At 46.5% G+C, this 13534-nt stretch overlaps 1 protein-coding gene across 1 annotated transcript in view; it reads right to left on the reverse strand.

The window, feature by feature from the left end:
* The window catches only part of Cdc16 (cell division cycle protein 16), a 54290-nt gene that overhangs the window by 27059 nt on the left and 13697 nt on the right, over positions 1-13534 (reverse strand). Inside the window, exons 9-10 of the mRNA XM_065438790.2 lie at positions 6499-6578; positions 2303-2352 (exon numbers count right to left, since the gene is read on the reverse strand). Coding sequence (XP_065294862.1) covers positions 2303-2352; positions 6499-6578 — 130 coding nt within the window. The remainder of the gene's footprint in view (positions 1-2302; positions 2353-6498; positions 6579-13534) is intronic.

The raw sequence follows: 13534 nt of genomic DNA on the forward strand, positions 1-13534 counted from the left end.
TGCAGCGGCAAAAGCGCCGTCAATAGCTTTCCTGTGCAAAGTATACAAACAATTTCTAACTGATCGCAGATGCATTCACTGTAGCAAAAAGGAGGCATCGTATGAGCGCTTTCCAACCACAGAGCAAGGCCGCTTCCAAGGTCGCCTATTTTACGCGCGGCTCAGGACCATATTGTTCTGGTGGCCCATCTCACCACTCTGAGGATTTGCCCTTTGAGCAAAAATCTCTGCCAATGCACCTTCCTAACATCCAACGCCTCAGCCTTAGGCGGCGCTTCAGTGTCAGTTCCATCTCGTTCGGAAAGGCTTGTGCACATACGACTGCCTCCCCACCGCCACTCCGCCCCCCTGAATGCAGATACAACTGCCCTTGGCCAAGGTCCCCATTTTCTAGCAATACATTTTATGCTATTCCTTTCCCCATGTTTCGTCCCACATCAATGATCAGAGGGACACTCTGCACATGTTATCAATAGAACAAGTTGGCCATGAACAGTGTACGATAAGAATGACATAAAATTAAGTGGAAGGTATCGCTACAGATAGACAAAAGTAGTCAATGCATTTACTGAATTCTCATTGGCGACTACTAGATCGACTAGGCTTCGCTAGTTTCGGTTTCCTACATGATCATGAAGGTAAACGTCTCAAAATGAAAATATCACTATTTCTGCTTGACTTGGTGGCCATATTAGCCCGTGGTCATGCAGTCGGAGCCCAAATCATCGCATAACATGCTATAAGGTGTCTGAAATTTTGGTCATCGTTATACATTAAATCCGTGGTGCCAGGGGGCTCTCCGAATAATGTCCAAATAAGCACTCATTGACTATGCTGCCAAATGAAGCAGAGGTGTGTTTGAGTGTTTTTCCTGCCACTCTTTTAATTTGACCTGCTGGATATTTCGATCAGCTTTGCCGGTCTTGTTAGCTAAAATTAACGGAAGCTGATGGTATGCACAAAAATTATGCAGATCTCATGCAATAAGGGAATCGGTGCATGCAAAGCATTCATGAACAAGCAGACAAAGTGGTGCATTACAAGAGAGAGGCTGGACTTGCTTGAGGGAAATGCATAAAGATGTTTTATTCTCCTCTTTAGGCATGCATCTGTAAGTATGCATTTGTGGTTAGAACATTGGGGCTTCTGTGCTGGAAAATCCAGGTTTGAAACCAACCATCAGAAATGTAATTTCTCTTATTATTCAGTGACAGCTTCCACTCGCCATCGATAAGTACACGTGCTCGCAGCAAGTCGAGAGCACTCAGAAACGGACACCAAAATGTAGAGACTAGGCTAAGAAAGCTTCACTTTAATAATGCGTCAGTTTTCTTGTACTTTGTTTTCGTGTACTACAACAACACTTTATTGTTGTTCTGTCTCGTACTGAGTACACAACTTGACAAAGTAGACAGAAGATAATGCCAATACCAAACAAAATTGAGGCTGTGTTCTGCTGTGACAACGTGCAAGCAACTACTATATGTGCTTGAAAAAAATTTCGAAACAAGCTAAGGTTGTCGCATCTCCAGTATCCGTAACAAATCTCATAGCAGCAACAAAAGCTGGCTCCTCATAAATACATATACAGTGGTACAAAAAAAGCCACAGTTTTGCCGAAAAGGTAAAGCATCGATTGCAATAGCAATGCAGTAGACGGCTATACAAGATAAAGATAGTAGTTTTATCAGCCTTATAAACTTGTAAACATTCACTTAGTAACTAAATTAACGAGCATGGTGGCATGCAGGCACAGGCAAACATAAAAACACCCCACTCGATGAGCAGGGACACTCCCTGTCAAAACACTGCCGCACGGAAGTGCAGCAGCAGCAGCAAGTGAATTGACCTTCCTGCTGCCTCTTGCTACAATGCAAACTAAGCAGTGAGAACACAGTGCACACGAAACTATCAGCCATCAGTGCACTTAGGCTCTGGACTCATCACAGATTGCATTCAACACTGGGCCCGCGCAGCCGCACTCACTCGCGCCACATGCAGCCACCGTCGGAGTAGAAACACTCTCTCCTCCCCACCCCCCCTTGCTTTGCGCGTGCAATCGGAGGCAGCATGCTTCCTCCCCACCTTCCTCCGTTGCACGCGTGAGATCAAGCCACCATAGTCGCCTCACGCTTGCACGCTTTCACTCACACCTATAGCATACGGTGCATGGCCACCTTGTTATAGCACTTGGACTTTATACGGAACACCATGACAATGCTAATGACGACGACGGCGGTGAAAATGTGCCTGGAGAGTCCGTATAATTGCTATCGCAATAAGAAAAAGAAAGCGCACTTACAGCATTTTCGGGATACATATCCACAAGCTTGTGAGCCAGGTGGAACAGATCTGTCAAATACAAACCACAGAAGGTTAGCCACTAAAGAAGTACTGCAAACAGTGAGATCACGATTAAATGTTGGCTGCAAGGCTTACCATTACCAAGGACCGCACAATGACTAATGAAAAAAAAAAATTGAAGGCTTAACATCACTAGCAAGCAATGACTGAAGTCCTTGATTGACAAACTCTAAGAGTAGGTTTGAAGATCAATATGTGGAACCCTACAGTCTAAAAAAAAGCTTGTACCTTTGGGGCTTAACACGTCCCCAAGCAATAACTGTCATCAATATTAAATGCCATTCCTTTCTGTAATGGTGTATGCTCTGTACTCCTAGGTCAAGAACATGCATGTTATCAGTATGACATGGCATTCTTCACAGAAAAGTAGCGAGCTTTCAAAAAAGAAAACGCAAGCAAGACAATTTAAATTTACTGTACGGGCACAGGATGCATTCCAAAGGGTACAAACTTCTTTTTTGTAAAGTGTAAGGTAAAGTTAATAATCTGGCAAGAGGACAAGAAATTGTGATTGCTTTAAATAATTGGTCTAGATATATGTACTCTTGAACACCTTCCAGAGGCTGACAACCAGACACAGAGCATACGAAAGAAACTTCCAGAAGAATAGGAACAGGTTAGAGCATATACGGCAGGCATTCTGAGTGTCATGACCGGCACCTTACTGCTGTCCTGGAAAAGAAATACAGTCGAATCCACTTATAACAATATTCAAGTGCCACAAAAATTCCATTGTTATAACCGATAATTGTTATAACCGGGTTGCTTGAAAAAATCAAAATAGGGGGACGGCAGAGCTGCTGTGAGAAAACTATTATGGCTGGGAGGACAGTGTCCTTCCCCACCACCTTCCTCCATCCGGCTGCTCATTCTGTTCACTCGTTTAACTGCTTCCTGGGCGCTCCGATCGTGTGTAACAAGCCACGGCTGTCGGCGTTAAAGAATGGCACTGCTATGACAACTGCAAAGAAGGGTCACGGGTGGCAAGCGATATGCGAGCACCACCGAGGCATCACTTTGGTGGCTGCAAAAGGGGCCTTTTAAAAACTGCAAGAAGGCTGCCGTGGCCGCCTGTCAGTTTGAGAAATCCAGAAGAAACGCTGAGGCAAGATTTCCACAAGCATCTCGCCACGTACTTCTCTCTGGCATGCACGAGAAAACCCTATGTCCGTCAGCCTTCCATGCTCTAGGTGAAGCTTGCCGACATCTTTCTCCAAGGCATCCAGGTGCTCCACGTAGTGCAGCGGAATGTTGCTCACGAAAACGAAGCCCCGGAGGGACTGAATTGACCTGCCAGCCCTCCTGTGAGGACAACGTTGAGGCAGCCTGCCGTATTGCATCCTCGCTGACGCAAGCACATTCGCAACGACCGCCTCATCGGTTAAAAGCACTTAGTTTCCAAATCTATAGCCGTATGCTTTCTTTTCACTGGCAACGCTTTGCACTGCCGATGATCAGCGGGCGGATCAGCCATCTTACATTTCGGCGGAAAATCAAATGAGGCTCAGAAACAGCGCGGCCAAGAACGATTTTGACGCAACCAACAAAGACGAACGCGAGTGGTTAAGCTGTTTGCTGAAATGCGCTGAATGAGGAGCCAGCGAGCAATTTGCGAGCAGCACCGACCTTTGGCGCAGTCCATTCAGGTTATGGAGGGTGGGGTGGTGTAGAGGTATGGGTGCAGCCCGTTCATGTTCGAAGGCGTAGAAGGGAAACGGGAGAGAGATGCGCCGAGATGGATGGAAAGTGAGTGCGCGGTGGCTGTTGCAGCAGCAGCCCATCGTGCAGCGGCTCGACCTTCTTGTTTTTATTTTTTTTTTATTCAAGGATTTCGCATTTCACTACCTTTCGGCTCAGACACCCAGCAGCCAGACTTCATCGTTATAACCGATAATGTGGCATCGGGGCATTGTAGTAAGCGGGTTATGTCACCAAGTAAAACATACAAAAGTTGACAGTAGAGCAGCTTCTCATTGTTATATCCGATATATTGTTAAAATCGTTATCATTAAAAGTGGGTTCAACTGCATGCCCAATCATTGCATTCTACTGGTATGAACATATGGGGCAGAAGCTTGGAGGTTAACAAAAAAGCTTGAGAAGAAGTTAGGAACAACCTGGCACGAGGACTTGCTTGCCGTGCCGGTCAGAACCGAACCGACGCCCACTACCATTCCGGGGAACATAAAGATCAGTTACTAACTTACAGCGACATCACTAAATATTACTACTTGGGGCATAGGCAATTCCCTCTGCCACACGTAAAATTGAACAGGGCTCAGGCAGTGACGCTACGTTTACTCCAAACCGGGACGTACCCCACTCCGTATTTCATAAATAAAATTCACCCAGAAAGAGAAATTAGGAAAGAATGTAACGTGTGCGATGGCATCATTGACATCAGACACATGCTGGCGGGCTGTCCCGCGACTCTCGCCGACCCCGAAGAAAAATGGCTTTACTGGCACAAGTTGATAACAAGCTCTTCATATCAAGATCAGCTACGGGCTGTCCAGAGGGTCCACGATGGCGCCATAAGGCTCGGCCGGGCGGTGCCGACGTGGACGCGGCCCGCCTCGGTCTGAAAAGACCGGGCTTCAGGACACTAATAAAGTTTTTGTGAATGAATGAATGAAGAAGTTAGGGGCCACACAGTGATGGAACAAACAATGCTAGGCGTAACATTACGCAACAGGAAGACAGTGGCATGGATTAGAGAACAAACAGGGGTGACCAATATATTCTAGCTGATATTACGAGGAAGGAGTTGAGCATGTCACGTGATGTATAGAGGAGATGGCCTATGAGAGAAACAGGTGCCAAGGGAAGGGAAGCGCAGCCGAAGAGGGCAGAGAAGTAGGTGGTGTGAAGAAGTTAGTAAACTTGCAGGTGTAGGATTTCGGTAGCTGATGCAAGACTGATGAGGAGAAAACATTTATCAAAATAAAGGGAAACTACAGGGTCCTTTGACGGGCCCAGGGTATGGTTTGAGTCCTCAGTCCAGGAACCCATGAGCCGTGGCTGCCCGGCATGCTCTCACGACTAGATCGAGCTGGTCCTGGGACTTGACGCGAGGTTTCCCACTCTTGTGTGACGAGATGTGCAATTGTAAAGTTGGCGCTCATGAGCTGGCACACCCAATTGGTGCCGTAGAGTGTGGCCGAAGCATTGCAACCAGGGCATTTTCGGGTATTGTGTGGGTTACATGGCGTGACATAGTGTGGGATGCGGGCATGTGTTTGCCTGTACCTGCCTCCCCGAAACTGCTTCGGCGTGTGTGAGGGAGTCGCGTGGTGGGGGATATTTTCTTCACGGCAGTCTGTAGCGCTGAAGTATGGCGTGAAATTGCTTCGGGATAGCTTCCGAATTCTCCTCATTACGGTTGTGTTGCTGTGAAGCTCGGCGAGTGTGCTCTCGAGCCGACATGTGGGCCGTCAGGCTCCTATCAAGAAACCCCCGTCCGGGTGTCCATGCTGTTGTGGCCGTTTCAGAAAGAGGTCTTTCATATAGAGATCATTCTTCACAAAATTCTACCAGCAGCATAGTTACGTCACGCTTCGTGCGAGTCGATGATTATCGTGATGTGCTTTCTTTGAGGGTCCGTGAGCATGGATATGGCCACCTCTTTAGCTCCTGAGGTGTCTATGCTACTGTATTGTTGCCGCGGTGATCTCCTGGAGGGCGTAGTCCATGGCGCTGACGTCGTGGGCTACTCCGTCCTTGTACCTGGCCAAGTCCGTGTACCATATACCACGAGAGTTGGCATACACTTTTTGTAATGGTCGGCAGCCTCTATTGTGTTCGGGATGCACGTTTCTGGACGCTGGCGCAACGCAGAGACGCTCACGAATGACCGAGGGTATGCGTTCCTTTCGCGCCTTTTCGTTCAGTGGCGCAGGGTGGCCTAAGTGTCTTAGGACAGGTCTTCTCAGCTCTGTGAACGCTGACCGCTCCCCCTCACTTGCCCACTGCACCTCTATCAGTTCGCATATTGTGCTGTGTATGCCAAGCTCCTCCAGGCGTCTGATGGAGATTCCCGGTATGCCTGTTTATAGGATGTTTATATACAAAACAGGTTGCTGGGGGAGGCTTCTGTCTTGCAGTGGGACAAATTAGGCTGATGCTGTGGCTTACCGTTAGACTTTCCAAGCTCCATCAGGCAAGATATGTGGACAGGCAGACATTCCATGAGGTAAGGGTCTCTACTAAGCACCCTGCAATAAAGACAACATGGCAAATATTGGCACATGCTAATATTACGCAGGAGTAATTTTCATCTGGTCCAGGTAATGCCGTCTGATAATAACAAGCATGACACATGATCAGGCACGTACCCAGGATTTTTTTTCGGGGGGGGCTCACCACCTCCATCATCATCATCATCATCATCATCAGCAGCAGCAGCAGCAGCAGCAGCAGCAGCAGCAGCAGCAGCAGCAGCAGCAGCCTGTTTTATGTCCACTGCAGGACGAAGGCCTCCCCCTACGATCTCCAATTACCTCTGTCCTGCGCCAACCGATTCCAACGAGCGCCCGCGAATTTCCTAATTTCATCGCTCCACCTAGTGTTTTGTCGCCCTCGATGCGACTTCCTTATCTTGGTGCCTATTCTGTAACCCTAATGGTCCAACGGTTATCTAACCGGCGCATTACATGACCTGCCCAGCTACATTTTTTCCTCTTGATGTCAATTAGAATATAGTCTATACCCGTTCGCTCTCTGATGCAAACCGCTCAATTTCTCTCTCTCAACGTTATGCCTAGCAATCTTCGTTCGATCGCTCTTTGCGCGGACCTTAACTTGCTCTCAAGTCTCTGCCCCATATGTCAGCACAGGCAAAATGCACTGACTGCATGCACACCTTACTTTTCAATAATAATGGTAAGCTTCCAGTCAGGAGCTGGCAATGTCTGCCGTATGCGATCCAACTTATTTTTATTCTTTTGTGAATTTCCTCCTCATGATCAGCGTTCCCTGTGATTAATTGACCTAGGTAAACGTACTCCTTCACAGTCTCTAGTGGCCGACTAACGATCCTGATCTCTTGTTCCTTTGCCTGGCTATTTATCATTATCTTCATCTTCTGCATATTAATATTCAACCCCACTCTTACACTTTCACTGTTAAGGTCTCCAATCATTTGTTGTAACTCGTCTGCATTGTTTTTGAATAGAACAATGTCATCGGCAAACTGAAGGTTGCTGAGATATTTGCCGTCGATCTTTACTCCTAAGCCTTCCCAGTTTAATAGCTTGAATTCTTCTAAGCACGCAGTGAATAGCTTTGGAGAAATTGTGTCTCCCGTTTGACCCCTTTCTCTATAGGTATCTCCCTGCTTTTCTTGTGTAGAATTAAGGTAGCTGTAGAACCTCTGTAGATATTCTTACGCGAAGGACGAGTCAGTAAGACGAGAAACTATTTACATATTATATTTACAACAACGGTAGCAGCGAAGACCGGTCAGATTCACAGCGCGAGCCCAGTTCGTTCGTCCTCCTCTTTTCTGGAGTGATGGCGCCCACGCACCTCGTTCAAAGAAACAAATACCACACGCATGTAGCAATATTTTCCAAGCTTTTTACGTAAGCGTTCTGTACTCCTTGAATACGTAGTGCCTCTATGACTGCTGGTATCTCTACTGAATCAAATGCAGTTTCGTAATCTATATAAGCCACATAGATAGGCTTATTGTACTCTGCAGATTTCACGACAACCTGATTGATGACATGGATGTGATCGATTGTAAAGTATCTCTTTCTGAAGCCAGCCTGTTCCATTGGTTGACAAAATCGAGTGTTGCCCTTATTAATATTGGAGATTGTTTTGGTAAATATTTTATATAATACTGGGAGCAAGCTAATGGTCCTATAATTTTTCAATTCTTTAACGTTTCCTTTTTTGTGGATTAGTATAATGCCTGCATTCTTCCAGTTTTCTGGGACCCTTGCAGTCGATAGACACTTCGTATAAAGAGCCGCCATTTTCCAAGCATTATGTCGCCTCCATCTTTGATTAAATAGACTGTTATTACACCTTCTCCTCCCGCTCTTCATCGTTTCATGTCTTGCAGAGCCCTTCTGACCTCATCGCTAGTTATAGGAGAGTTTCTGTATCCTTTTGATCACTGTTTCTAAGTGAGGTATCGTGACTCCTGTGGGTACTATATACACGTCAGCTTAGAATTTTTCCGCTGCGTTTACTATATCTTCGAGATTGCTGATGGTATTATCCTTCTTATCTTTTAGTGCATACATCATAGTTTGTCCTATGCCAGGTTTCTTTTTTACTGAATTCAGGCTGCGTTCATTTTTTACGCCTTCTTCAGTCTTTCTCATGTAATAGTTTCGAATATCAGTTATTTTCGCCTTGTTGATCAGTTTTGACAGTTCCGCGAATTGCGTAACGCTGTGCGGCCGCCAGTCCCATACAACCGCGTAGAGCGCAGGACTCTGCGATTCTAGACGTTCTGCGCTCAGAAAGAAAGGTTAGAAAAACACCCACATAAGCACAGCAGAGAAGTGGCTACGTGAGGCGGTTCGACCGATAACTGTAGAAGCGTCATTCAAAACAAGTAATCGTTCTCCACTTCCGGCGGCGTTTTCTCTACTTCCTTTCTTAATAAAAAGATGTTGATCCATAAATATTCTCATAAACAACGGTGAACTTTTTTATTATTCGCTTTTGCTTGCAGTTTGGTTTTTGCCTTGGCTCTCTGCCTTAGTAGATCGCTTAATTTCTCAACTCCTTGCGATTTTCGCTTCCAGTTCCCAATTTGGCACGAAAAGTGCTATAGAATTAGGGAAAAACAGACGAGGTAACGGGCGACAGTCATCTTGCTTATGGGTTTAAGGGTTATTGCAGGGCTTCATGATGGATGCTCTTTCACATTATTTTATTTTCCACCTTATCTAACCCATATCACGTGTATATGGTTCCGGGCATCTGCCAGCGTCGCGGCGAGCCGTAACTCAAGGAAAGAATGAAGCAAAGGGAAAAGTTAAACGCAATTGGCGTTTTCTCCGGCCATAACTTGTTCCATGAGAGTACAGACCAGCTGAGTAACAGCCGCATCCCTCTCATGGGCCCAGGATCAGCCTAAACAAAGAAGGTTGAACTAACAAAAGCAACCAGCTATGCGCGTGACGGTTGAATAGATGGTGACAACTGAATGCATCTCGAGTTAATCGCGCGGGTGCGGAATCTATGAGACAACTGTCCTTCACATTACAAGAGATGCCGATAACTACCGCCATCTTAAAGGAGTGAAAAAGGCAGCATAATGCTGACCGATGAAGAGCTGCCAAGTCTCAACATTGATCTGGCGGCGCTTTAGGAATGTGTGAGGAGTGGTGGCGTGGGTGAGGAAGGGGGGGGGGGGGGGTATGCCACATGATTTCGGGGGGGGCCCGGGCCCCCCCGGGCCCCCCCCTGGGTACGTGCCTGCACATGATCTCCCGAGCTCATACTGAATATCATGATTCAAAATTAAAGGAAAGTTCCATGAATTTTAAGGATCATAGTGAGAAACTGAACAATGCCAGCACAGACTTTATTTAGACACTTGCATACACACTCACTAAAACTTCTCTTCTGCAACGATTATGGTCCCACAATACCATTTTCTTTACCACACACACACACACACACACAAACACACACACACACACACACACATATATGTATATATATAGCGAAGCATTTTATTTTGGCTCATGCCAGGCATTTTGTGGCATTGGTTCCTGTGTCACACTGTTTCAGGCATCTTCAAAAACTAAAAATGGAAGTATCCCATAGTGGGATCGAACCATGGCCCTTCAGCATAACAGCCCAATGCTCAAACCACTAGGGCACCATTGCACACATACTTTTCTCCTGCCAGTGGCAACGATTGGCATCTGCATTACGTCACATACCACAAGCTAGAGCAAGTGCGTCCAACAACATTAGCCTGTGCCAGTTTCGATCAGCCACAGACTATCGTGTCTGTGCGCACGCCATTGCATAGCAACCAGTGTGATGTGTGGTGCACGACATGGTGCGGTGATCGGGACAGACAGGAGCAGACGACAAGGAGTGCGCGCGCCGAGGCGAATTCTGTGCTGGAAGGAGAAAAACAACAATGCCGAAAAGCGTCCGGCATGTGAACGCACAGCGCAAGAAAAGCAACTAAAGGAAGAAAAGCCGACCAATTAGGAAAGTCCACAGGGCGTCAGGCAGCTAATCGGAGAATGCCTATTCGGCCAGAGCAGAAGATAAAGCGTGGTGCACTGGCAGAAGTGGGGAGACGCAGTGGAGACGCCGGGAGAGTTCCAGGAAGCGACGCCAGGAGAAGGTCGGCCACCGGACCGGGAGTTGAAGACAGGCCGTTGGGTTCCGGACCCGAGCCAACAGGACTTCACTCGACCGGGGCCTCCTGCCAACCCGTTACTGTGTGCCGTCAGTCTACCCGAGCGTGCCGCCAGCTGCTCAAGGCCGGCGAGCTTCTGCGCCCGTGGGCAGGACGAGAGCAGTTGGGCTACAGGCCCGAGTTCTGCGCCCAGCTGCCAGGCCAGAACGCCGCCGCCATCTACTCGTGCCGCCTGCTGCCCGAGGCCGGCTTTCGAGCTTCTGTGCCCGTGGGCAGGACGAGAGCAATCAGGCTACGGGCCCGAGTTCTACGCCCAGCTGCCCGGCCAGAATGCCGCCGCCGTCTGTCCTGTCGCCGGTCAACCAACTTAAACCATGAACTTTGGTGAGACCGGCGCAACTCCTTTCATCAGCTTGTCGCCGCGTCGCCGCATGGAGGCTGTTATGTGCCCTTGCCGTCGTGGCAAGCCCGGACTCACGCACTAGTTAACTTCATACTAGCCCCAAGTGTTTTTTTACTGCCATAATGTCTATTTGAGCATTTCTTTTATGCTTTCTATTTTCTTCTACTTATTTTAATCCTCTTTTTAGTTACATTAGGAGTGTGTGTGTTCTCGAAACCAACTGCTTTGTCCTCAATTGGGTTCTCGGAGGCTCCGCCTAAGAGAACCGTCAGAATCTTTGAGTACACGAACCTTTGTCCCCATATTTGGGCATCATAACCAGTTCCTTCAGCACTCCTTATAAAAACGAGAGCGCTCCAGTTTCTACCACAGTTCGCTCGCGGAAGCTCAATAATTTTCGTGAAAATATGGGAGCTGATGGCTTGTTTGCAGATGCTCGTCCATCCAAGTACCACAGAAATTGATGATGCGGATCCTATGCAGACAGTAGTGTTGTTTGATGTTGGGAGACATTTGCACATGCAAAATTTGCACGTGTGATTCAACCACATATACTGAAGTCGGCAAGCAAGCTGACACACACAACCTCCGCGATCGGTGCATGTAATTTTATCAGACAGTTGATGTCAAGGTTAAGAAAAGATTGCAGGCTTCTGGACTCATTATTGATAAAATCAGGCCCCTAGCCCCAGCAACTGCTCTTAGTTTGGAGGCCATAATGGAGCTGCTGGAGCAGCCTGCAACTATAGAGCACCATGATGACTTGTTCCCCAACCAGACGAGATAAAACAGACGTGGAGAATGCTGCGTTTTTATTTTACTATCAATGCAAAAGCCACCCTGTAAACAAAGGCAACCACATCATTTTCGGCAGAAATCAAAGGGGTAAATCGGAGAGATACACCCAGCCTTGCAACAGTTTAGAAAAATCTCTACGTTGGCGAAGGTCATATTCTTCATCACACTCCAAGTCTGCGACTGAATAAATGTTCTTCAGCACAAGTAATTCCAAACAAAAAAAAAAATTGGATAGATTCAGAGTTGTAAACCTAACTGTCATCTTCGTAACTGGCTAGAACTGGGTCCAATGGTGTGAGGAAACCGCAACCTTTTGATCTATGTCTCCCCTAGAAATAGATTAAAAGGAAATACTAGATACAGAAACTTGAATTTTGGCAAAGTTTGGGGGTGTCACATGCTCGTCACAAGTGAACAAGTATTTCTATTTTCATGATCTGTTCATTACTGTGTGCAAATTACATTGTTACATTCGAACCCTCTCGAGTGAGGCTAGCTTAGCAGGACTCTTTGAGGAACTATCAGACATTGTTTGGGATATTATCAGCCTTAGTGAGGCTTACACATTGCTAAATAAAAGCCATGTCCTCTGCTATAGAGGTCTCTCTGATAAGAAGCAATACGGGGTAGGATTCCTAATCTATAAGGACATAGCAGGCAACATTGACGAATTTTACAGCATTAACGAGACGATAGCAGTAGTCGTAATCATACTTAATAAGAGGTATAAATTAAGGGTACTACAAGCCTATGCTCCCACATCCAGTCACGACGATGAGGAAGTGGATCAGTTTTATGAAGATGTTGAATTAGCGATGAGAAAAGTGTAAACTCGGTATACAGTAGTAATGGGTGACTTTAATGCAAAAGTGGGGAAAAAGCAGGTGGGTGAACAGGCAATTGGCAACTGCGGCGTCGATTCTAGAAACGCTGGAGGAGAGATGCTGGTAGAAGTCGCAGAAAGGAATAAGCTCAGAATAATGAACACCTCCTTCAGGAAACGTAGCAACAGAAAGTGAACCTGGAAAAGCCCTAACGGTGAAACAAGAAATGAAATTGATTTCGTACTTTCTGCCAATCCCAGCATAGTGCAGGATGTAGAAGTGATAGGTAGAGTAAAGTGCAGTGATAATAGGTTAGTGAGGGCTAGGATTCACCTCAATTTGAACAGAGCAAAAGTAAAATTGGTAAAAAAAAAAAAAAACATGTCGGCTTAGAGGGAGTAAGGGTAAAAGCAGACAAATTTAGGCTGGTACTTGCAAACAAATATGCAGCCTTAGAACAGAGAGATGATGATGATGACATAAAGGTAATGAATGAAACCGTAACGAGGCTGGCTTCAGAGGCAGCAATCGAAGTGGGAGGCAAGGCACCAAGGTAACCAGTAGGCAAGCTCTCCTAAGTAACAAAGGACCTAATAAAGAAACAACAAAGGATGAAAGTGTCCAACTCAAGAGATAAGATAAAATTCGTGGAAATGTCAAAACTGATCGACAAAATGAAAATAAGTGATATTCGAAATTATAACGTGAGAAAGACTGATGAAGCCGTAAAAAAATGGACGCAGCCTGAAATCAGTGAGAAGGAAACTTGGCATAGGACAAACCAAGATGTATGCACAG

Source organism: Dermacentor albipictus, chromosome 4 (genome assembly GCF_038994185.2).
Source record: "Dermacentor albipictus isolate Rhodes 1998 colony chromosome 4, USDA_Dalb.pri_finalv2, whole genome shotgun sequence".
NCBI lineage: Eukaryota > Metazoa > Arthropoda > Arachnida > Ixodida > Ixodidae > Dermacentor > Dermacentor albipictus.